The sequence below is a fragment of the Saccoglossus kowalevskii genome, chromosome 20, assembly GCF_978046115.1.
Source record: "Saccoglossus kowalevskii chromosome 20, keSacKowa6.1, whole genome shotgun sequence".
In the NCBI taxonomy this organism is placed as follows: domain Eukaryota; kingdom Metazoa; phylum Hemichordata; class Enteropneusta; family Harrimaniidae; genus Saccoglossus; species Saccoglossus kowalevskii.
In genome coordinates, this window is record NC_140660.1 from 23505531 (window position 1) to 23532009 (window position 26479).

General features: G+C 37.1%; 2 protein-coding genes across 2 annotated transcripts in view; one reads left to right on the forward strand and one right to left on the reverse strand.

Annotated features, from left to right (window-relative positions):
* The window catches only part of LOC100366807 (isoamyl acetate-hydrolyzing esterase 1 homolog), an 11349-nt gene extending 5451 nt beyond the window's left edge, over window positions 1–5898 (reverse strand). The window contains exons 1-2 of the mRNA XM_002734549.4: window positions 5712–5898; window positions 883–935 (exon numbers count right to left, since the gene is read on the reverse strand). Of these exons, the coding sequence (XP_002734595.3) occupies window positions 883–935; window positions 5712–5843 (185 nt within the window). The 5' untranslated portion in view covers window positions 5844–5898. The remainder of the gene's footprint in view (window positions 1–882; window positions 936–5711) is intronic.
* A 755-nt stretch (window positions 5899–6653) lies between these two features.
* Window positions 6654–26479, forward strand: part of LOC102805917 (putative acyl-CoA dehydrogenase 6) — a 73920-nt gene continuing 54094 nt past the window's right edge. Inside the window, exons 1-4 of the mRNA XM_085494214.1 lie at window positions 6654–6966; window positions 8484–8604; window positions 10301–10430; window positions 11202–11308. Of these exons, the coding sequence (XP_085350340.1) occupies window positions 6787–6966; window positions 8484–8604; window positions 10301–10430; window positions 11202–11308 (538 nt within the window). The 5' untranslated portion in view covers window positions 6654–6786. The remainder of the gene's footprint in view (window positions 6967–8483; window positions 8605–10300; window positions 10431–11201; window positions 11309–26479) is intronic.

Genomic DNA, 26479 nt, shown 5'->3' on the forward strand with positions numbered 1-26479 from the left:
CATAATCTGATGATTGGCCCTAAACACGCATAATCTGTTGATTGACTCTGAACATGCATAATCTGATGATTGGCCCTAAACACACATAATCTGTTGATTGACTCTGAACATGCATAATCTGATGATTGGCCCTAAACACACATAATCTGTTGATTGACTCTGAACATGCATAATCTGATGATTGGCTCTAAACACGCATAATCTGTTGATTGACTCTGAACATGCATAATCTGATGATTGGCTCTAAACACGCATAATCTGTTGATTGACTCTGAACATGCATAATCTGATGATTGGCCCTAAACACGCATAATCTGTTGATTGACTCTGAACATGCATAATCTGATGATTGGCCCTAAACACGCATAATCTGTTGATTGACTCTGAACATGCATAATCTGATGATTGGCTCTAAACACGCATAATCTGTTGATTGACTCTGAACATGCATAATCTGATGATTGGCTCTAAACACGCATAATCTGTTGATTGACTCTGAACATGCATAATCTGATGATTGGCTCTAAACACGCATAATCTGATGATTGGCTCTAAACACGCATAATCTGTTGATTGACTCTGAACATGCATAATCTGATGATTGGCTCTAAACCCGCATAATCTGTTGATTGACTCTGAACATGCATAATCTGATGATTGGCTCTAAACACGCATAATCTGTTGATTGACTCTGAACATGCATAATCTGATGATTGGCTCTAAACACGTATAATCTGATGATTCGCTCTAAACACGCATAATCTGTTGATTGACTCTGAACATGCATAATCTGATGATTGGCTCTAAACACGCATAATCTGTTGATTGACTCTGAACATGCATAATCTGATGATTGGCCCTGATCATGCATACTGTACATACCTCTGTAATTGTGAGGCCAATGAGGCTCCCCAACTACCATCATCAAATGATCTCTGTTGAAAAAAATAAATAAAAGCCTTAGCATTAATATTGAAATCAGATTGTCCGTCGTTGTCTATTTCCATTACTGATTTGCATTCTCATAGAATTGCACATTGAAAATGTTATCACCAGTCTAAACATTAACCCGTTCATCACCAGACTTTCTCACCCAAATATTTCTGCACTTTTTTTCCTATATTCTACAATATTTCTGGAAATGAACCCTAATTTTGGAGCAAACAGACAAAATTTAAGTTGATTTTCATTTTTTACTCAAAACATTTTTTCTATTTTTGCTATAAATGAGACTTTTTGTTAATTTGTGATAAAAATAGGGAACTGGTGGTGAAAAGGTTAAAGGGCAGTGATTGTCATGCCGCCCATGTGTGAAATTGATGGAAATTATGAATACAAGTTCTGAACTACTTTCTGCCGGTGATTCCTTTGTTACCTTAAAATCACCAACAAAATTACCCAGTTAAACATTGGTAACATTTCAGTTTGTACTCATTGGTCTGCCACCAAAGTTGCCATCATGAGTTCCATATCTTGACAACCACTGCCCTTTAAGAGCGGTAGTTTCCTACAAAATAAACTAAATCACATTTTATGAATGCAGTTTTATATTCTGAAAAATGTTGGGACACCCAAAGTAGTTTTGAAGTATGGACCTCAATATTATGTTTTTGTCTCATTCTTTAATCTATCATACATAACATATGACACTGACATACTTAACGGAAGATGCATAGGGGATCTTACTGGTAAATGTACACGTTACCAGAGTCAGGGTAGTAGCATTGTAGATTATACAATAGTTAGTAGAAATATATTTAAAAATATTTCTTTGTTCTATATACTGTGGAATACTTTATTTTCGCTGGAATTAATTTTTGCTGAAAAGGCTTTTCGGGCATTTTGTATGGAATTTATTTTCACTGATTTGTGATGAGTTTAATGTGAAATATAGGAAAAAAAGTATATTCGCTGGATTTTATTTTCACGGAATCATCCCTTCAGCGAAAATAGCGAAAATAAATTCCAAGCGAAAATAAAGTATTCTACAGTACATCCTTTGAATTTAACCTTGTCAGATCACTGCCAGATATCTTAGCACATTCAAACAAATGCCTTGCTAAAAATCTCTATCACTGATATGTTGCACACAGGTTCCCCAAAAACTTTAAAACAGCAAACATGCACATATATTTGGAACGAGAAATCAAAATTTCTTTTTAATGAAGCACTACATTGCAAAGATATGTGTAACTTAATCAATAACTTTAATTTAACTGATTTTGATAACTCTCAACAGGCAGTCGATTAAGCCACAGATCTTCTCTCGAATAGTTACCATGCTGCAGCCTGTAAAAGTTTAACAAAACGTAAGGTAAAGACAAAAAACCCAAAACATAAAAATAAGAAAAATAACCTAAGTGGTACACTTGTGAATTGACTAAGCTCAAGAAAGAAGTTCATATAATGACAATTAAATTATCATCTAATTTGTACAACAAACAGCTCAGAACTGAATGCTATAATAATTGCGCTCACACACAGCTCCTTAGCACGGGCTAAGAGGTCAAATTCCTTAGCCCGTACTAAGAAAACGTGCGTGAACGCTTAGCACGGGCTAAGGAAGGCTAAGTATGGGTTAAATCTGATCCGAATTTAAGACGTGGTCTAGACCCTTAGCACGGGCTAACGAAGTGTGCATGAACGCTTAGCCCAGAACTAACGCCCTCTCCCCTGCATTGTCCCATGTTCGTATAACGACTCTATTCCACCAGTCATTATTCCGCACTCGCTTCCATACTGATCAGGTCGCTGTAGTAGAGCGTACAGCAGCTCCAATCATAGATAAAATAAATTTGGTTCGCTGTCTACGACATGCATTAATGAAACTCTGTATTCTGTTACGCCCGTTGTATACTGTTTATGTGCATCCAAATAAGTTGGGTCAGTCTTCTCTCGCGTTCTTGTGCACGTCGCTTCAAAATTAGAACGAAACATGTCAGCATCAGAAATAGAACCTCGCGCCTGTCATCCATTTTTCGTTCATAAATAGCACCTCTTAGCCCGTGCTAACGACTGGCTCTCCCTGTGCGTGGACGCAATTGGGTCTAGCCGAAATGCAAATATGCTAGATAAGCCTAAATCAGCTTAAATCTTAGCCCGTACTTCGTGTAACGTGAACACAACTAATATGAAGCGAAAATATAAACAGCTTGTAAAAAAGAAGAGGTGAGAATACAAGAATAATATACTAACTAAACTAGACACAATGAGTAACTCGCGTCCTGTAGAATATTGGAATTTAATAAATAAACTAAAGGGAGGACAAGAAAATAAGTTATGTGATAACATTAATGCTGAAAAGTGGTATGAACATTTCAAGATCCTCAATACAGATGAAACCCCATTTGATTACAACCTAAAAATAGAAACTGACAGCCTCAAAATTACACTTATTAACATTCTGGACCAAAATATCTCTCAATTAGAAATTCAAACTGCAATCAGTGCTTTAAAGAATAGAAAATCTCCCGGTGAAGATAACATAACAAATGAAATGATTAAAACTGGTACAAATGTCCTGATAAAGCCTCTACAAAAACTGTTTAACAACATCCTCAATAGTGGTCACTCTCCCAGTGCCTGGAATATGGGAATTATCAAGCCAATCTTTAAAAAGGGGGAGCGAGCTGACCCAGGAAATTATTGAAGAATTACACTTCTAAATAGTCTGAGTAAACTCTTCACCTCTGTACTAAAAGAGAGACTTACTAAACATATAAATAAGAATAACATTATAATGAAAGAATTGGCTTCATCTCAAAATTCAGAACAGCTGATCATATCTTTGTACTTAAACAGTTACTGAGTAAATATTTAAAAAGTAAAAAGCGAATCTTTGCATGTTTCATTGACTTTAAAACGGCTTTTGATTCAATCTGGCACCAAGGCTTACTTTACAAACTCCGTAAAAACAACATCTCTGGTAAATTCTACAATATCATAGAATCAATCTATCAAAACTCTCTTGATTGTGTCAAAACAAAAACAGGGCTTACACCCTCTTTCTCAGTAAACAGAGGGATTAGACAGGGAGATAACCTGAGCCCACTTTTATTCAATCTATATATTAATGACATCAAATACCACATTGAATCATCACAAAATACCCCACCAACTCTTTTAACTAACCAACTATCTTGTTTACTGTATGCAGATGACCTATTACTACTTTCAGAATCAAAACATGGTCTCCAAAATGCCATTGATTCTGTAGGAATATATTGCAAACAGTGGAAGCTGGATGTCAATGCATCAAAATCAAAAATAATAATTTTCAACAAATCTGGGAAAATTTAAAATAAATGGTCAAGAATTGGAAAACATAACATCATATACATATTTAGAACTAAAAATAAACTCTTCAGGTAAACTCAGCAAAGCACAGGAAGATCTTGAACACAGAGCAACAAAAGCACTATTCAAAATGAAACAACTATTATATACAGAAAATAACATCCCAATAAAAACACACCTGAAACTATTTGACAGCATAATCAAACCAGTCCTACTCTATTGCAGTGAAGTATGGGCTAGTGATTGCATACTACAATCCAAAGATCTTCATAATAATATGCTTCCTATGGAGAAGATACACACCAAATTCTGTAAATATGTGTTACAAGTTAACTGTAAAACGAGCATAAAGCACTTAATAAATTATTGGCTAAAAATGAAAAATAAAAATGAAAATACTCTAGTCCATGAAGCATATCAACTTGGAATGGGGCTTGACTAAAACAATACACCTAACTGGGTAACTGGTCTGAAAAGCATACTAAAATATGTAAATGAAAACAATGTGTGGGAGAACCAACATCTGCATAATGCTGCCTCTATAACAAAAAATATTCAAAATTAACAGTCAAGAAAAAATGCAGGGTGACAAAAAAGGAAAAAACAAATTGCGCACATACAGAATGTTAAAAAAATGACTGCTCATATGAGGAGTATCTTTCAGTGATAAAAGACTCTAAACATAGATCAGCACTAACAAAACTAAGAATTAGTGCTCATGTTCTACAAATAGAAATGGGTCGCTACAATAAAAAAGAAAAATGCAAAAGGAAATGTCCTGTGTGTTATATAGACGAAATTGAAGAAGAAAAGCATTTTCTGCTTAACTGCAAATTATATGAAAATGAAAGAAACCAACTAAACGCTGAGTCAAAAATTTCACTCCCAAACACGACAGATGAAGAAAAAATTATAGCTATGATGAACAACAATGAAAATAAAACAATTATAAAACTAGCTAAATACATATACGAATGTTTCAAAATTAGAGAAAACAACATGGAAAAGCTTCACTCTCATCCAAATAAACAACAATATTGATATCAAGGCATATCTGCAAGGTTTCTTTTTTTTTCTGTTATCATTTTTCTGTTATGTTATTTTATTGTTTTTTTGTTTTGTTTTTTCATCCACACTTTATTGTAATTCAACTCAAGATCCTGTAAAGGATACGATATCAATAAAGTTCACTATTATTATTATTATTATTATTATTATTATTATTATTATTATTTAAAATAGCTACCAAATCAAAGTTAAAATGCTGCAGGGAATAAGCAAATTTAAGTATCCCTGCTGTTTGTCATGGAGCAGGATCCATGACGGTGCTGAGTAGGCAGTCGACGACCAAATATAAATAACGCCCACTGACATCACGGTGGAACCAGGACTATATATGGAGCACTAGCACATACCTGCGTTATGGAGTCGCCAAACAACACAACTTTTGACCACGCGTTGGTTGCAGCCATCAGCCGAACACTTTGAAAACAAGTCAGGGTAATGAAAGATCGAATCAAAGCCTTGTACATTGGTCTACAATGCATAGTGAAAACGATCGAGTCTGCTGTGTTGTTACAGCTGCGTCAGTGCGGTCAATGGTCACGTGTGACACCCGGTGTGAAAATGATCACGCCATCAACGATCGACAGTCTGTGCATGCTTTCGTTTATATGTTTCCTCTCACGATATGGATATCATTTCGCTTGAAGGCGTAAATTCAATTTCGTAAATAATATTATTTTCAGTGTTATTCTATCCTCTTTAAGTCGGTGTGTTGATATTGTGGTAAAATAATTACAATATAAAATACATAGACAAAAATAAGGAACTTTACCAATAACAGAAAAACAAGAAAACAACACCTACATAAGAGTAAAATTATTAAAATATGCTCCTAGCTTAAAAAAACGAGATTATGTACGTACACGCATATAACAAATATTTATATAAATAGAATAGAATAGAATAGAATAGAATAGAATAGTGCTTTATTGACACCGTAAAGAAAATATTACATTTCTTTTTTGGTTATGTACATCAATGAAGTTGAAAAATCGAAATGAAAAATTGTAATGTAAATTGAAAACATAGTAATGTATTAAGTAAAAAATATAAATATATGTACGAGCTAATATATATATTTATATTATATGCGTGTATGTATATGCTCTCGTTTCTTATTAAAGTTTTCAAATTACACATACAGACAACTGATTAAGAAACGCGACAAGCGCCTGTGCCCGGGTCAGTAGGGCTGACAAATTTGTGGAGGGACTGTGGTCAGGGATAAGGGATATGTCGATAGGTCGGCGTCGTTGCAAGTGCGCCACCAAGTGTCGGATTTCTTTTTCGGTGCATTACTGGAAGAAAATCGGTGTTGACCTGATGTTCGTCCGTGTCAGTCAAATACATGATTATGTGGCACAAATAACGCTTTATTGCAATATATTTTGACTTGTATGTAGCAACATCTCAGCTCATCGTAAAATGTCAATCGTGCAAGCTACGAAGATCATCTCCGGTCGTTGTTTGATGTCATGTTTTGGTCGTGTCGTCAGTTCACCACCGATCAAACGAAACAAGTCAGGATCGACGGCTGTTGACACGGTAACAGAAAGCAGTCTATTCACAGAGGACCATTCACAGCTCAAAAGCGCACTGAATAAGGTGAGAGACATATTCACATTTGCCATGATTCTGTTGGTAAAATACGGGGGGGGGGTGCATTTACGGCCAAGCCAGTAACACAAACTGTGTAAAGTAAGATAAACACACAGTCCCTCTGTCACGTGATAAATGGACTGTGGTCAATACAAGGTTGTTGACCCTTGGACGTCTACACACCTATTGCCTATTAGAGGGATCTGGGCCAGCATTGTATCAATCCCAGGTTGTACTAAACACGTCCTTGGAGCAAAATACGGAACTGTAGTGTTTGAAAATGGTTAAAGTGGGAGGGTCGTCACCTGCGTACGCGCAGGAATTGAGTCCCAAAAGACGATAACAACACATCCTGAAAATGCAAAGGCATGGGTAGGCGCTTGTTTGTAAACAATGACTTGCTATAGCCATCTGACGCATGCGCAGGTGACAACTCCCTGGCTTTAAACACAAGCCACAATTTGGCAATTACATGTTACAGCAGGAAAAATTACATTTTCAGTTCATAATGACATAATTGTGTTTTTACTTTTAACGACTGAGTTCCTGATCTGTATGATGGAAGGAATGTGTCTTGATGTAAAGCTGGCTCTCAACTGATTTTGCTATTTCATAAAAAAGTTTTTAAAGTTAGTATCCATGTCATCAATAATTTTTACTTTACGTATTTGTCTATATTATTATTATACATCTGTCACCGTAACGTCATGTGTTACAGCATACCGTAATTTTGCGATATTTTACAGGATATTCACATCCTTCCATTTAAGGAATTGCGAATTCCAAATATGGAATGATTACGCGTGTAAGCGTCCTCTAATAATAAAAACAAACATGGCTGCCACCAGGTTTTGACCGGACTTCACATAAAAAGAAGAAGTTCACTGATTCTGTTATAAACTTTTTGGATTTTGGCATTCCCATGATGTATCCTCGGAAGAAAAAGATGTATAATAATAAGGTTATTATGAGAATCCCTCAAAGTATGCACTCAGACAGAATGCAGTAGCATCGACGTCCGCCCCGTGACGGTTGATACTCCAGCTGTACTGTATTCGTGCATACTTTGCGGTATCCTCGTAATAACCTCATAGTAATATGAGACATTTATGCAGATTACTGTGTGCAATGTAGACATCCTGTGGTTTTGAGAGCATGCTTCGAACCAACTTAAAGCCAGCTGAGTTTTAAATTACAGGCAGGGATTGCGTTAACCCCATATTTTGCTTCCCGGACTCCAATTAATTAAGAGGGACCCAGTTTTTCAGGCAAGCTGGGGTCCAATGTCTAATAAATTGATCCAGGGTCATATATCAATTTCTTAAATTTTTTTAAATGGGACTCTGTTTAATTATTACACTTGGACTGTACCTTTATAATATTTGCTAAACACAACAACTGGTTGTATCCCCTGTCAGATCATACCAATGCTCCCAGTTCACATTGATTGCCGAGGTAACCAACCAGCGAATTCTTTTATTCCATCATTACTCTATGACAAATTTCTTCCAATTTCTTGCCAGTTAATAGAGAAAGAAATCAATCCCTATGTAGACCAGTGGGAGGCAGATCATCGATTTCCGGCGCATGAAGTCTTCAAAAAACTTGGCAATGCTGGATTCCTTGGCGTCAACAAACCAACAGGTAGTGAGCACTATGCTAATGTTTTTTTCTCAGAAAACATAACACAATGTTAAAAAATCAATATGGCAGTTTTTAGCTCTGTTATCGACTTTGTCGAGCGGAGCTTATCATATGAGTGATTGTCCGTCATCCGTGTCAATGTTTTACTTTTTCGACTTCTTCTTGAAAACTACAAGCCTGAATGTTTTGATACTTGGTGTATATGTACCTTGGATAGACCTCTCTTAGATTTTCGTAATGATATCTTTAATTCTCTAATTTTGATGAATATTTTTATCGTTTTTGGTAAAAAGTGATATTTACGACTTCTTGTTGAAAATTGCAAGTCCAATTGCTTTGAATATTACATACCTAGGTACGACATGTGGACCTTTTTCAGATTTGTTCATTTCGTGATGATATCTTTAATTCTCTTATTTTGATGAATATTTTTGTCATTTTTGGTGAAAAGTGATATTTACAACTTCTTGTTGAAAACCGCAAGTCCAATTGCTTTGATATTACATATCTAGGTACTACATGTGGACCTTTCTCAGATTTGTTCATTTAGTAATGATATCTTTAATTCTCTAATTTTGAGGAATATTTTTGTCATTTTTGGTGAAAAGTGATATTTTCAAATTCTTGTTGAAAACAGCAAGTCTGATTGCTTTGATACTATACATATTGTTCATTTTCTAATGATATCTTCTGTTCTTTAATTAAAATGTGCATTGCTAACAGTGGAGCTATCTCAGCCGATAGGCTGCTTGTTTTATATACAATTTACTGTTTTTTGTAAAGAAACAACAACAAGCTTTCTCCTTGCAAAATTATGTGATTGGTTGGCTTTTTGTTGACTGCGATTGCTGGAGCTTTCATCCCTTGTCTATTTTTACATTCTAGATACCAGACGAACAGGCTTGGCGTACAATTTAATATAATTCCCAGGCTCCCTGTGCAGTTTATTTTCTAAGCGAACACTCTCTCGCCCGTTCGTTGATCAAAAACTGTATAATTTATGAACGCTTTCAGCAGATTTTTTATTAATTTGTTTTTTTGTGCCAGGTGACAGCTCAGTTGAGTCATTGTCTCTCCTGACTCTCCTGTGCAAATTGCAAGTGCTAGTGCTGACACATTTTGCCACAGAAGTCTTTTCATGTTTGAGACTACATGACAGGGCTGTGTGGCCATCTCTCTGTCAAATGGCAATTTTAATATGCTATCCTGGCGTCAACCAGGCCCGATCGAACACAAGCACCTGCGGACCTTAACCAAGGTTCCCCCAAAGTCACATTCGTTAGTGAATGAATCTCAGCCAGTGGAATTGGCCTTCCCATTGAGTCTGTGGCACACTCACCCAGGGTAGGGGTCGATCCTTTGATGTTCAGCCTAAGGTAGGATTTGAACTTGGGTCTACCGATCATGAGTCTGATGCGACAACCACTATGCTACCAGTGACCGGTTACCGCTTTCAGCAGTCTATGGAATGATATACAGGGGTCTGAACCATAGTCTCAAAACGGGTCAGCTTTCAGCACCTGCCGATGAAAAAGATCATTGCATAACAAAATTTGCCAAATTATGTAAATGATAAAAATCATTTAAGTTTACACATGGACATTAATTTCATTTCTTCACTTCCTAACACATAAATGTGCATTTCTCAGTTTCCCCACTAGAGGGCATAGTGTCACAAAAAAAATTAAAATTGCAGAATATGGTGGACTTGGATTGGATTACACATACTCCATGGCAGTGGCTGAAGAATTGGGCAATATCAACTGTGGTGGTGTTCCCATGGCGATTGGTGTGCAGACTGACATGGCAACTCCAGCATTAACTAAGTACGTACTGTCAAATAGTTGATTTTCGCTTGCAACTATTTTTTGCTATTTTCGCTGAAGGAATGATTCAGTAAAAATAAAATCCAGCAAATATACTATAATTTTACATTCAACTCGTCAAAACTCAGTGAAAATACATTCCATAAAAAACACCTAAAAAGTCTGTTCAGCAAAAATTATTTCCAGCTAAAATAAAGTGTTTGACAGTAGTGGAAAAGTGGAAAATCACCATTTGGACCACTTGCTAATAATTACGATTTCTGTACAGCCGAATTATGGAAGTAAAAACTATCTTTTGAATAGAATTTTTTACAATGTTGAAATCATACGTTTAGGAGAGTGTCATAGGTAAAACCTTTGAGTTCCCACTCAGAAAGGCTTTTACTTTTCACCACCAGTTCCCTCTTTTCATCACATTTTATAAAATAGTCCCATTTGTAGTCTGCACTTTCCTTCAGAAGATTGAAACAAAAATAGCCGATTTTGTTGACTAAAAACTGAAAATTGACTAAAATTGTGTCTTTTAGCTTACAGATTAGGGTTCATTTCCAGAAATATTGAACAATTTAAGAAAAAAATCACTAACAGCAGTAGTCACTCAAGGTTTGGAGAATGGTTCCATGATAATTTTCTCTGCATTTATTTTACCAGGGGACTCTTAGCTGCTATTCATTTTTTTTTTTCACTTTTCTCATTTTTCAAAAATACAAGTACCAGGAGTAAGCTATTAGTGTGTAACCTTGACAACTGCAATGTTGTTGTTCTTACTAGATTTGGATCAGATGAACTGAAAAGACAGTTTTTAGCTCCATCCATTGCTGGTGATTTGGTGTCTTGTATCGGTGTGAGTGAATCTACTGCTGGCTCTGATGTAGCAAGTAAGTTGTACATATTATTCTGTGTGTGTATTGGTGTGAGTGAAGCTACTGCTGGCTCTGATGTAGCAAGTAAGTTGTACTTATTATTCTGTGTGTGTATTGGTGTGAGTGAATCTACTGCTGGCTCTGATGTAGCTAGTAAGTTGTACTTATTATTCTATGTGTGTATTGGTGTGAGTGAAGCTACTGCTGGCTCTGATGTAGCAAGTAAGTTGTACTTATTATTCTGTGTATGTATTGGTGTGAGTGAATCTACTTCTGACTCTGATGTAGCAAGTAAGTTGTACTTATTATTCTGTGTATGTATTGGTGTGAGTGAATCTACTGCTGGCTCTGATGTAGCAAGTAAGTTGTACTTATTATTCTGCGTGTGTATTGGTGTGAGTGAATCTACTGCTGACTCTGTAGCAAGTAAGTTGTACTTATTATTCTGTGTGTGTATTGGTGTGAGTGAATCTACTGCTGACTCTGATGTAGCAAGTAAGTTGTACTTATTATTCTGTGTATGTATTGGTGTGAGTGAATCTACTGCTGGCTCTGATGTAGCAAGTAAGTTGTACTTATTATTCTGTGTGTGTATTGGTGTGAGTGAATCTACTGCTGACTCTGATGTAGCAAGTAAGTTGTACTTATTATTCTGTGTATGTATTGGTGTGAGTGAATCTACTGCTGGCTCTGATGTAGCAAGTAAGTTGTACTTATTATTCTGCGTGTGTATTGGTGTGAGTGAATCTACTGCTGACTCTGTAGCAAGTAAGTTGTACTTATTATTCTGTGTGTGTATTGGTGTGAGTGAATCTACTGCTGACTCTGATGTAGCAAGTAAGTTGTACTTATTATTCTGTGTATGTATTGGTGTGAGTGAATCTACTGCTGGCTCTGATGTAGCAAGTAAGTTGTACTTATTATTCTGTGTGTATATTGGTGTGAGTGAATCTACTGCTGGCTCTGATGTAGCAAGTAAGTTGTACTTATTATTCTGTGTGTGTATTGGTGTGAGTGAAGCTACTGCTGGCTCTGATGTAGCAAGTAAGTTGTACTTATTATTCTGTGTATGTATTGGTGTGAGTGAAGCTACTGCTGACTCTGATGTAGCAAGTAAGTTGTACTTATTATTCTGTGTGTGTATTGGTGAGAGTGAATCTACTGCTGGCTCTGATGTAGCAAGTAAGTTGTACTTATTATTCTGCGTGTGTATTGGTGTGAGTGAATCTACTGCTGACTCTGTAGCAAGTAAGTTGTACTTATTATTCTGTGTGTGTATTGGTGTGAGTGAATCTACTGCTGACTCTGATGTAGCAAGTAAGTTGTACTTATTATTCTGTGTATGTATTGGTGTGAGTGAATCTACTGCTGGCTCTGATGTAGCAAGTAAGTTGTACTTATTATTCTGTGTGTGTATTGGTGTGAGTGAATCTACTGCTGACTCTGTAGCGAGTAAGTTGTACTTATTATTCTGTGTGTGTATTGGTGTGAGTGAATCTACTGCTGACTCTGATGTAGCAAGTAAGTTGTACTTATTATTCTGTGTATATATTGGTGTGAGTGAATCTACTTCTGACTCTGATGTAGCAAGTAAGTTGTACTTATTATTCTGTGTATGTATTGGTGTGAGTGAATCTACTGCTGGCTCTGATGTAGCAAGTAAGTTGTACTTATTATTCTGTGTGTGTATTGGTGTGAGTGAATCTACTGCTGACTCTGTAGCAAGTAAGTTGTACTTATTATTCTGTGTGTGTATTGGTGTGAGTGAATCTACTGCTGACTCTGATGTAGCAAGTAAGTTGTACTTATTATTCTGTGTATGTATTGGTGTGAGTGAATCTACTGCTGGCTCTGATGTAGCAAGTAAGTTGTACTTATTATTCTGTGTGTGTATTGGTGTGAGTGAAGCTACTGCTGACTCTGATGTAGCAAGTAAGCTGTACTTATTATTCTGTGTATGTATTGGTGTGAGTGAAGCTACTGTTGACTCTGATGTAGCAAGTAAGTTGTACTTATTATTCTGTGTATGTATTGGTGTGAGTGAATCTACTGCTGGCTCTGATGTAGCAAGTACGTTGTACTTATTATTCTGTGTATGTATTGGTGTGAGTGAAGCTACTGCTGGCTCTGATGTAGCAAGTAAGTTGTACTTATTATTCTGTGTGTGTATTGGTGTGAGTGAATCTACTGCTGACTCTGATGTAGCAAGTAAGTTGTACTTATTATTCTGTGTATGTATTGGTGTGAGTGAAGCTACTGCTGGCTCTGATGTAGCAAGTAAGTTGTACTTATTATTCTGTGTGTGTATTGGTGTGAGTGAATCTACTGCTGGCTCTGATGTAGCAAGTAAGTTGTACTTATTATTCTTTGTGTGTATTGGTGTGAGTGAATCTACTGCTGACTCTGATGTAGCAAGTAAGTTGTACTTATTATTCTGTGTGTGTATTGGTGTGAGTGAATCTACTGCTGACTCTGATGTAGCAAGTAAGTTGTACTTATTATTCTGTGTATGTATTGGTGTGAGTGAATCTACTGCTGGCTCTGATGTAGCAAGTAAGTTGTACTTATTATTCTGTGTGTGTATTGGTATGAGTGAATCTACTGCTGACTCTGATGTAGCAAGTAAGTTGTACTTATTATTCTGTGTGTGTATTGGTGTGAGTGAATCTACTGCTGACTCTGATGTAGCAAGTAAGTTGTACTTATTATTCTGTGTATGTATTGGTGTGAGTGAATCTACTGCTGGCTCTGATGTAGCAAGTAAGTTGTACTTATTATTCTGTGTGTGTATTGGTGTGAGTGAATCTACTGCTGGCTCTGATGTAGCAAGTAAGTTGTACTTATTATTCTGTGTATGTATTGGTGTGAGTGAAGCTACTGCTGACTCTGATGTAGCAAGTAAGTTGTACTTATTATTCTGTGTGTGTATTGGTGAGAGTGAATCTACTGCTGGCTCTGATGTAGCAAGTAAATTGTACTTATTATTCTGTGTGTGTATTGGTGTGAGTGAAGCTACTGCTGACTCTGATGTAGCAAGTAAGTTGTACTTATTATTCTGTGTGTGTATTGGTGTGAGTGAATCTACTGCTGGCTCTGATGTAGCAAGTAAGTTGTACTTATTATTCTGTGTATGTATTGGTGTGAGTGAATCTACTGCTGGCTCTGATGTAGCAAGTAAGTTGTACTTATTATTCTGTGTGTGTATTGGTGTGAGTGAATCCACTGCTGACTCTGATGTAGCAAGTAAGTTGTACTTATTATTCTGTGTGTGTATTGGTGTGAGTGAAGCTACTGCTGGCTCTGATGTAGTAAGTAAGTTGTACTTATTATTCTGTGTGTGTATTGGTGTGAGTGAATCCACTGCTGACTCTGATGTAGCAAGTAAGTTGTACTTATTATTCTGTGTGTGTATTGGTGTGAGTGAATCCACTGCTGACTCTGATGTAGCAAGTAAGTTGTACTTATTATTCTGTGTGTGTATTGGTGTGAGTGAATCTACTGTTGACTCTGATGTAGCAAGTAAGTTGTACTTATTATTCTGTGTGTGTATTGGTGTGAGTGAATCCACTGCTGACTCTGATGTAGCAAGTAAGTTGTACTTATTATTCTGTGTGTGTATTGGTGTGAGTGAATCTACTGCTGACTCTGATGTAGCAAGTAAGTTGTACTTATTATTCTGTGTATGTATTGGTGTGAGTAAAGCTACTGCTGACTCTGATGTAGCAAGTAAGTTGTACTTATTATTCTATGTGTGTATTGGTGTGAGTGAATCTACTGCTGACTCTGATGTAGCAAGTAAGTTGTACTTATTATTCTGTGTATGTATTGGTGTGAGTGAATCTACTGCTGGCTCTGATGTAGCAAGTAAGTTGTACTTATTATTCTGTGTATGTATTGGTGTGAGTGAATCTACTGTTGACTCTGATGTAGCAAGTAAGTTGTACTTATTATTCTGTGTGTGTATTGGTGTGAGTGAAGCTACTGCTGACTCTGATGTAGCAAGTAAGTTGTACTTATTATTCTGTGTGTGTATTGGTGTGAGTGAATCTACTGCTGACTCTGATGTAGCAAGTAAGTTGTACTTATTATTCTGTGTATGTATTGGTGTGAGTGAATCTACTGCTGGCTCTGATGTAGCAAGTAAGTTGTACTTATTATTCTGCGTGTGTATTGGTGTGAGTGAATCTACTGCTGACTCTGTAGCAAGTAAGTTGTACTTATTATTCTGTGTGTGTATTGGTGTGAGTGAATCTACTGCTGACTCTGATGTAGCAAGTAAGTTGTACTTATTATTCTGTGTATGTATTGGTGTGAGTGAATCTACTGCTGGCTCTGATGTAGCAAGTAAGTTGTACTTATTATTCTGTGTGTGTATTGGTGTGAGTGAATCTACTGCTGACTCTGTAGCAAGTAAGTTGTACTTATTATTCTGTGTGTGTATTGGTGTGAGTGAATCTACTGCTGACTCTGATGTAGCAAGTAAGTTGTACTTATTATTCTGTGTATATATTGGTGTGAGTGAATCTACTTCTGACTCTGATGTAGCAAGTAAGTTGTACTTATTATTCTGTGTATGTATTGGTGTGAGTGAATCTACTGCTGGCTCTGATGTAGCAAGTAAGTTGTACTTATTATTCTGTGTGTGTATTGGTGTGAGTGAATCTACTGCTGACTCTGATGTAGCAAGTAAGTTGTACTTATTATTCTGTGTATGTATTGGTGTGAGTGAATCTACTGCTGGCTCTGATGTAGCAAGTAAGTTGTACTTATTATTCTGTGTATGTATTGGTGTGAGTGAAGCTACTGCTGGCTCTGATGTAGCAAGTAAGTTGTACTTATTATTCTGTGTGTGTATTGGTGTGAGTGAAGCTACTGCTGGCTCTGATGTAGCAAGTAAGTTGTACTTATTATTCTGTGTGTGTATTGGTGTGAGTGAATCTACTGCTGGCTCTGATGCAGCAAGTAAGTTGTACTTATTATTCTGTGTATGTATTGGTGTGAATGAAGCTACTGCTGGCTCTGATGTAGCAAGTAAGTTGTACTTATTATTCTGTGTGTGTATTGGTGTGAGTGAATCTACTGCTGGCTCTGATGTAGCAAGTAAGTTGTACTTATTATTCTTTGTGTGTATTGGTGTGAGTGAATCTACTGCTGACTCTGATGTAGCAAGTAAGTTGTACTTATTATTCTGTGTATGTATTGGTGTGAGTGAATCTACTGCTGGCTCTGATGTAGCAAGTAAGTTGTACTTATTATTCTGCGTGTGTATTGGTGTGAGTGAATCTACTGCTGACTCTGTAGCAAGTAAGTTGTACTTATTATTCTGTGTGTATTGGTGTGAGTGAATCTACTGCTGACTCTGATGTAGCAAGTAAGTTGTACTTATTATTCTGTGTATGTATTGGTGTGAGTGAATCTACTGCTGGCTCTGATGTAGCAAGTAAGTTGTACTTATTATTCTGTGTGTATATTGGTGTGAGTGAATCTACTGCTGGCTCTGATGTAGCAAGTAAGTTGTACTTATTATTCTGTGTGTGTATTGGTGTGAGTGAAGCAACTGCTGGCTCTGATGTAGCAAGTAAGTTGTACTTATTATTCTGTGTATGTATTGGTGTGAGTGAAGCTACTGCTGACTCTGATGTAGCAAGTAAGTTGTACTTATTATTCTGTGTGTGTATTGGTGAGAGTGAATCTACTGCTGGCTCTGATGTAGCAAGTAAGTTGTACTTATTATTCTGCGTGTGTATTGGTGTGAGTGAATCTACTGCTGACTCTGTAGCAAGTAAGTTGTACTTATTATTCTGTGTGTGTATTGGTGTGAGTGAATCTACTGCTGACTCTGATGTAGCAAGTAAGTTGTACTTATTATTCTGTGTATGTATTGGTGTGAGTGAATCTACTGCTGGCTCTGATGTAGCAAGTAAGTTGTACTTATTATTCTGTGTGTGTATTGGTGTGAGTGAATCTACTGCTGACTCTGTAGCGAGTAAGTTGTACTTATTATTCTGTGTGTGTATTGGTGTGAGTGAATCTACTGCTGACTCTGATGTAGCAAGTAAGTTGTACTTATTATTCTGTGTATATATTGGTGTGAGTGAATCTACTTCTGACTCTGATGTAGCAAGTAAGTTGTACTTATTATTCTGTGTATGTATTGGTGTGAGTGAATCTACTGCTGGCTCTGATGTAGCAAGTAAGTTGTACTTATTATTCTGTGTGTGTATTGGTGTGAGTGAATCTACTGCTGACTCTGTAGCAAGTAAGTTGTACTTATTATTCTGTGTGTGTATTGGTGTGAGTGAATCTACTGCTGACTCTGATGTAGCAAGTAAGTTGTACTTATTATTCTGTGTATGTATTGGTGTGAGTGAATCTACTGCTGGCTCTGATGTAGCAAGTAAGTTGTACTTATTATTCTGTGTGTGTATTGGTGTGAGTGAAGCTACTGCTGACTCTGATGTAGCAAGTAAGCTGTACTTATTATTCTGTGTATGTATTGGTGTGAGTGAAGCTACTGTTGACTCTGATGTAGCAAGTAAGTTGTACTTATTATTCTGTGTATGTATTGGTGTGAGTGAATCTACTGCTGGCTCTGATGTAGCAAGTAAGTTGTACTTATTATTCTGTGTATGTATTGGTGTGAGTGAAGCTACTGCTGGCTCTGATGTAGCAAGTAAGTTGTACTTATTATTCTGTGTGTGTATTGGTGTGAGTGAAGCTACTGCTGGCTCTGATGTAGCAAGTAAGTTGTACTTATTATTCTGTGTGTGTATTGGTGTGAGTGAATCTACTGCTGGCTCTGATGTAGCAAGTAAGTTGTACTTATTATTCTGTGTGTGTATTGGTGTGAGTGAATCTACTGCTGACTCTGATGTAGCAAGTAAGTTGTACTTATTATTCTGTGTATGTATTGGTGTGAGTGAAGCTACTGCTGGCTCTGATGTAGCAAGTAAGTTGTACTTATTATTCTGTGTGTGTATTGGTGTGAGTGAATCTACTGCTGGCTCTGATGTAGCAAGTAAGTTGTACTTATTATTCTTTGTGTGTATTGGTGTGAGTGAATCTACTGCTGACTCTGATGTAGCAAGTAAGTTGTACTTATTATTCTGTGTGTGTATTGGTGTGAGTGAATCTACTGCTGACTCTGATGTAGCAAGTAAGTTGTACTTATTATTCTGTGTATGTATTGGTGTGAGTGAATCTACTGCTGGCTCTGATGTAGCAAGTAAGTTGTACTTATTATTCTGTGTGTGTATTGGTATGAGTGAATCTACTGCTGACTCTGATGTAGCAAGTAAGTTGTACTTATTATTCTGTGTGTGTATTGGTGTGAGTGAATCTACTGCTGACTCTGATGTAGCAAGTAAGTTGTACTTATTATTCTGTGTATGTATTGGTGTGAGTGAATCTACTGCTGGCTCTGATGTAGCAAGTAAGTTGTACTTATTATTCTGTGTGTGTATTGGTGTGAGTGAATCTACTGCTGGCTCTGATGTAGCAAGTAAGTTGTACTTATTATTCTGTGTATGTATTGGTGTGAGTGAAGCTACTGCTGACTCTGATGTAGCAAGTAAGTTGTACTTATTATTCTGTGTGTGTATTGGTGAGAGTGAATCTACTGCTGGCTCTGATGTAGCAAGTAAATTGTACTTATTATTCTGTGTGTGTATTGGTGTGAGTGAAGCTACTGCTGACTCTGATGTAGCAAGTAAGTTGTACTTATTATTCTGTGTGTGTATTGGTGTGAGTGAATCTACTGCTGGCTCTGATGTAGCAAGTAAGTTGTACTTATTATTCTGTGTATGTATTGGTGTGAGTGAATCTACTGCTGGCTCTGATGTAGCAAGTAAGTTGTACTTATTATTCTGTGTGTGTATTGGTGTGAGTGAATCCACTGCTGACTCTGATGTAGCAAGTAAGTTGTACTTATTATTCTGTGTGTGTATTGGTGTGAGTGAAGCTACTGCTGGCTCTGATGTAGTAAGTAAGTTGTACTTATTATTCTGTGTGTGTATTGGTGTGAGTGAATCCACTGCTGACTCTGATGTAGCAAGTAAGTTGTACTTATTATTCTGTGTGTGTATTGGTGTGAGTGAATCCACTGCTGACTCTGATGTAGCAAGTAAGTTGTACTTATTATTCTGTGTGTGTATTGGTGTGAGTGAATCTACTGTTGACTCTGATGTAGCAAGTAAGTTGTACTTATTATTCTGTGTGTGTATTGGTGTGAGTGAATCCACTGCTGACTCTGATGTAGCAAGTAAGTTGTACTTATTATTCTGTGTGTGTATTGGTGTGAGTGAATCTACTGCTGACTCTGATGTAGCAAGTAAGTTGTACTTATTATTCTGTGTATGTATTGGTGTGAGTAAAGCTACTGCTGACTCTGATGTAGCAAGTAAGTTGTACTTATTATTCTATGTGTGTATTGGTGTGAGTGAATCTACTGCTGACTCTGATGTAGCAAGTAAGTTGTACTTATTATTCTGTGTATGTATTGGTGTGAGTGAATCTACTGCTGGCTCTGATGTAGCAAGTAAGTTGTACTTATTATTCTGTGTATGTATTGGTGTGAGTGAATCTACTGTTGACTCTGATGTAGCAAGTAAGTTGTACTTATTATTCTGTGTGTGTATTGGTGTGAGTGAAGCTACTGCTGACTCTGATGTAGCAAGTAAGTTGTACTTATTATTCTGTGTGTGTATTGGTGTGAGTGAATCTACTGCTGACTCTGATGTAGCAAGTAAGTTGTACTTATTATTCTGTGTATGTATTGGTGTGAGTGAATCTACTGCTGGCTCTGATGTAGCAAGTAAGTTGTACTTATTATTCTGTGTGTGTATTGGTGTGAGTGAATCTACTGCTGACTCTGATGTAGCAAGTAAGTTGTACTTATTATTCTGTGTGTGTATTGGTGTGAGTGAATCCACTGCTGACTCTGATGTAGCAAGTAAGTTGTACTTATTATTCTGTGTGTGTATTGGTGTGAGTGAATCTACTGCTGGCTCTGATGAAGCAAGTAAGTTGTACTTATTATTCTGTGTATGTATTGGTGTGAGTGAAGCTACTCCTGGCTCTGATGTAGCAAGTAAGTTGTACTTATTGTTCTGTGTGTGTATTGGTGTGAGTGAATCTACTGCTGGCTCTGATGTAGCAAGTAAGTTGTACTTATTATTCTGTGTATGTATTGGTGTGAGTGAATCTACTGCTGGCTCTGATGTAGCAAGTAAGTTGTACTTATTATTCTGTGTATGTATTGGTGTGAGTGAATCTACTGCTGGCTCTGATGTAGCAAGTAAGTTTTACTTATTATTCTGTGTGTGTATTGGTGTGAGTGAATCTACTGCTGGCTCTGATGTAGCAAGTAAGTTGTACTTATTATTCTGTGTATGTATTGGTGTGAGTGAATCTACTGCTGGCTCTGATGTAGCAAGTAAGTTGTACTTATTATTCTGTGTATGTATTGGTGTGAGTGAATCTACTGCTGACTCTGATGTAGCAAGTAAGTTGTACTTATTATTCTGTGTATGTATTGGTGTGAGTGAATCTACTGCTGGCTCTGATGTAGCAAGTAAGTTGTACTTATTATTCTGTGTATGTATTGGTGTGAGTGAATCTACTGCTGGCTCTGATGTAGCAAGTAAGGTGTACTTATTATTCTGTGTATGTATTGGTGTGAGTGAATCTACTGCTGACTCTGATGTAGCAAGTAAGTTGTACTTATTATTCTGTGTATGTATTGGTGTGAGTGAATCTACTGCTGACTCTGATGTAGCAAGTAAGTTGTACTTATTATTCTGTGTGTGTATTGGTGTGAGTGAAGCTACTGCTGGCTCTGATGTAGCAAGTAAGTTGTACTTATTATTCTATGTGTGTATTGGTGTGAGTGAAGCTACTGCTGACTCTGATGTAGCAAGTAAGTTGTACTTATTATTCTGTGTATGTATTGGTGTGAGTGAATCTACTGCTGGCTCTGATGTAGTAAGTAAGTTGTACTTATTATTCTGTGTATGTATTGGTGTGAGTGAATCTACTGCTGGCTCTGATGTAGCAAGTAAGTTGTACTTATTATTCTGTGTGTGTATTGGTGTGAGTGAATCTACTGCTGGCTCTGATGTAGCAAGTAAGTTGTACTTATTATTCTGTGTATGTATTGGTGTGAGTGAATCTACTGCTGGCTCTGATGTAGCAAGTAAGTTGTACTTATTATTCTGTGTATGTATTGGTGTGAGTGAATCTACTGCTGACTCTGATGTAGCAAGTAAGTTGTACTTATTATTCTGTGTATGTATTGGTGTGAGTGAATCTACTGCTGGCTCTGATGTAGCAAGTAAGTTGTACTTATTATTCTGTGTGTGTATTGGTGTGAGTGAATCTACTGCTGACTCTGATGTAGCAAGTAAGTTGTACTTATTATTCTGTGTATGTATTGGTGTGAGTGAATCTACTGCTGACTCTGATGTAGCAAGTAAGTTGTACTTATTATTCTGTGTGTGTATTGGTGTGAGTGAATCTACTGCTGACTCTGATGTAGCAAGTAAGTTGTACTTATTATTCTGTGTATGTATTGGTGTGAGTGAAGCTACTGCTGACTCTGATGTAGCAAGTAAGTTGTACTTATTATTCTGTGTGTGTATTGGTGTGAGTGAATCTACTGCTGACTCTGATGTAGCAAGTAAGTTGTACTTATTATTCTGTGTATGTATTGGTGTGAGTGAATCTACTGCTGACTCTGATGTAGCAAGTAAGTTGTACTTATTATTCTGTGTATGTATTGGTGTGAGTGAATCTACTGCTGGCTCTGATGTAGCAAGTAAGTTGTACTTATTATTCTGTGTGTGTATATTGGTGTGAGTGAATCTACTGCTGACTCTGATGTAGCAAGTAAGTTGTACTTATTATTCTGTGTATGTATTGGTGTGAGTGAATCTACTGCTGGCTCTGATGTAGCAAGTAAGTTGTACTTATTATTCTGTGTATGTATTGGTGTGAGTGAATCTACTGCTGGCTCTGATGTAGCAAGTAAGTTGTACTTATTATTCTGTGTGTGTATTGGTGTGAGTGAATCCACTGCTGACTCTGATGTAGCAAGTAAGTTGTACTTATTATTCTGTGTGTGTATTGGTGTGAGTGAATCTACTGCTGGCTCTGATGTAGCAAGTAAGTTGTACTTATTATTCTGCGTGTGTATTGGTGTGAGTGAATCTACTGCTGACTCTGTAGCAAGTAAGTTGTACTTATTATTCTGTGTGTGTATTGGTGTGAGTGAATCTACTGCTGACTCTGATGTAGCAAGTAAGTTGTACTTATTATTCTGTGTATGTATTGGTGTGAGTGAATCTACTGCTGGCTCTGATGTAGCAAGTAAGTTGTACTTATTATTCTGTGTGTGTATTGGTGTGAGTGAATCTACTGCTGACTCTGTAGCAAGTAAGTTGTACTTATTATTCTGTGTGTGTATTGGTGTGAGTGAATCTACTGCTGACTCTGATGTAGCAAGTAAGTTGTACTTATTATTCTGTGTATATATTGGTGTGAGTGAATCTACTTCTGACTCTGATGTAGCAAGTAAGTTGTACTTATTATTCTGTGTATGTATTGGTGTGAGTGAATCTACTGCTGGCTCTGATGTAGCAAGTAAGTTGTACTTATTATTCTGTGTGTGTATTGGTGTGAGTGAATCTACTGCTGACTCTGATGTAGCAAGTAAGTTGTACTTATTATTCTGTGTATGTATTGGTGTGAGTGAATCTACTGCTGGCTCTGATGTAGCAAGTAAGTTGTACTTATTATTCTGTGTGTGTATTGGTGTGAGTGAAGCTACTGCTGACTCTGATGTAGCAAGTAAGCTGTACTTATTATTCTGTGTATGTATTGGTGTGAGTGAAGCTACTGCTGACTCTGATGTAGCAAGTAAGTTGTACTTATTATTCTGTGTATGTATTGGTGTGAGTGAATCTACTGCTGGCTCTGATGTAGCAAGTAAGTTGTACTTATTATTCTGTGTATGTATTGGTGTGAGTGAAGCTACTGCTGGCTCTGATGTAGCAAGTAAGTTGTACTTATTATTCTGTGTGTGTATTGGTGTGAGTGAAGCTACTGCTGGCTCTGATGTAGCAAGTAAGTTGTACTTATTATTCTGTGTGTGTATTGGTGTGAGTGAATCTACTGCTGGCTCTGATGCAGCAAGTAAGTTGTACTTATTATTCTGTGTATGTATTGGTGTGAATGAAGCTACTGCTGGCTCTGATGTAGCAAGTAAGTTGTACTTATTATTCTGTGTGTGTATTGGTGTGAGTGAATCTACTGCTGGCTCTGATGTAGCAAGTAAGTTGTACTTATTATTCTTTGTGTGTATTGGTGTGAGTGAATCTACTGCTGACTCTGATGTAGCAAGTAAGTTGTACTTATTATTCTGTGTATGTATTGGTGTGAGTGAATCTACTGCTGGCTCTGATGTAGCAAGTAAGTTGTACTTATTATTCTGTGTGTGTATTGGTATGAGTGAATCTACTGCTGACTCTGATGTAGCAAGTAAGTTGTACTTATTATTCTGTGTGTGTATTGGTGTGAGTGAATCTACTGCTGACTCTGATGTAGCAAGTAAGTTGTACTTATTATTCTGTGTATGTATTGGTGTGAGTGAATCTACTGCTGGCTCTGATGTAGCAAGTAAGTTGTACTTATTATTCTGTGTGTGTATTGGTGTGAGTGAATCTACTGCTGGCTCTGATGTAGCAAGTAAGTTGTACTTATTATTCTGTGTATGTATTGGTGCGAGTGAAGCTACTGCTGACTCTGATGTAGCAAGTAAGTTGTACTTATTATTCTGTGTGTGTATTGGTGAGAGTGAATCTACTGCTGGCTCTGATGTAGCAAGTAAATTGTACTTATTATTCTGTGTGTGTATTGGTGTGAGTGAAGCTACTGCTTACTCTGATGTAGCAAGTAAGTTGTACTTATTATTCTGTGTGTGTATTGGTGAGAGTGAATCTACTCCTGGCTCTGATGTAGCAAGTAAGTTGTACTTATTATTCTGCGTGTGTATTGGTGTGAGTGAATCTACTGCTGACTCTGTAGCAAGTAAGTTGTACTTATTATTCTGTGTGTGTATTGGTGTGAGTGAATCTACTGCTGACTCTGATGTAGCAAGTAAGTTGTACTTATTATTCTGTGTATGTATTGGTGTGAGTGAATCTACTGCTGGCTCTGATGTAGCAAGTAAGTTGTACTTATTATTCTGTGTGTATATTGGTGTGAGTGAATCTACTGCTGGCTCTGATGTAGCAAGTAAGTTGTACTTATTATTCTGTGTGTGTATTGGTGTGAGTGAAGCTACTGCTGGCTCTGATGTAGCAAGTAAGTTGTACTTATTATTCTGTGTATGTATTGGTGTGAGTGAAGCTACTGCTGACTCTGATGTAGCAAGTAAGTTGTACTTATTATTCTGTGTGTGTATTGGTGAGAGTGAATCTACTGCTGGCTCTGATGTAGCAAGTAAGTTGTACTTATTATTCTGCGTGTGTATTGGTGTGAGTGAATCTACTGCTGACTCTGTAGCAAGTAAGTTGTACTTATTATTCTGTGTGTGTATTGGTGTGAGTGAATCTACTGCTGACTCTGATGTAGCAAGTAAGTTGTACTTATTATTCTGTGTATGTATTGGTGTGAGTGAATCTACTGCTGGCTCTGATGTAGCAAGTAAGTTGTACTTATTATTCTGTGTGTGTATTGGTGTGAGTGAATCTACTGCTGACTCTGTAGCGAGTAAGTTGTACTTATTATTCTGTGTGTGTATTGGTGTGAGTGAATCTACTGCTGACTCTGATGTAGCAAGTAAGTTGTACTTATTATTCTGTGTATATATTGGTGTGAGTGAATCTACTTCTGACTCTGATGTAGCAAGTAAGTTGTACTTATTATTCTGTGTATGTATTGGTGTGAGTGAATCTACTGCTGGCTCTGATGTAGCAAGTAAGTTGTACTTATTATTCTGTGTGTGTATTGGTGTGAGTGAATCTACTGCTGACTCTGTAGCAAGTAAGTTGTACTTATTATTCTGTGTGTGTATTGGTGTGAGTGAATCTACTGCTGACTCTGATGTAGCAAGTAAGTTGTACTTATTATTCTGTGTATGTATTGGTGTGAGTGAATCTACTGCTGGCTCTGATGTAGCAAGTAAGTTGTACTTATTATTCTGTGTGTGTATTGGTGTGAGTGAAGCTACTGCTGACTCTGATGTAGCAAGTAAGCTGTACTTATTATTCTGTGTATGTATTGGTGTGAGTGAAGCTACTGCTGACTCTGATGTAGCAAGTAAGTTGTACTTATTATTCTGTGTATGTATTGGTGTGAGTGAATCTACTGCTGGCTCTGATGTAGCAAGTAAGTTGTACTTATTATTCTGTGTATGTATTGGTGTGAGTGAAGCTACTGCTGGCTCTGATGTAGCAAGTAAGTTGTACTTATTATTCTGTGTGTGTATTGGTGTGAGTGAAGCTACTGCTGGCTCTGATGTAGCAAGTAAGTTGTACTTATTATTCTGTGTGTGTATTGGTGTGAGTGAATCTACTGCTGGCTCTGATGTAGCAAGTAAGTTGTACTTATTATTCTGTGTGTGTATTGGTGTGAGTGAATCTACTGCTGTCTCTGATGTAGCAAGTAAGTTGTACTTATTATTCTGTGTATGTATTGGTGTGAGTGAAGCTACTGCTGGCTCTGATGTAGCAAGTAAGTTGTACTTATTATTCTGTGTGTGTATTGGTGTGAGTGAATCTACTGCTGGCTCTGATGTAGCAAGTAAGTTGTACTTATTATTCTTTGTGTGTATTGGTGTGAGTGAATCTACTGCTGACTCTGATGTAGCAAGTAAGTTGTACTTATTATTCTGTGTGTGTATTGGTGTGAGTGAATCTACTGCTGACTCTGATGTAGCAAGTAAGTTGTACTTATTATTCTGTGTATGTATTGGTGTGAGTGAATCTACTGCTGGCTCTGATGTAGCAAGTAAGTTGTACTTATTATTCTGTGTGTGTATTGGTATGAGTGAATCTACTGCTGACTCTGATGTAGCAAGTAAGTTGTACTTATTATTCTGTGTGTGTATTGGTGTGAGTGAATCTACTGCTGACTCTGATGTAGCAAGTAAGTTGTACTTATTATTCTGTGTATGTATTGGTGTGAGTG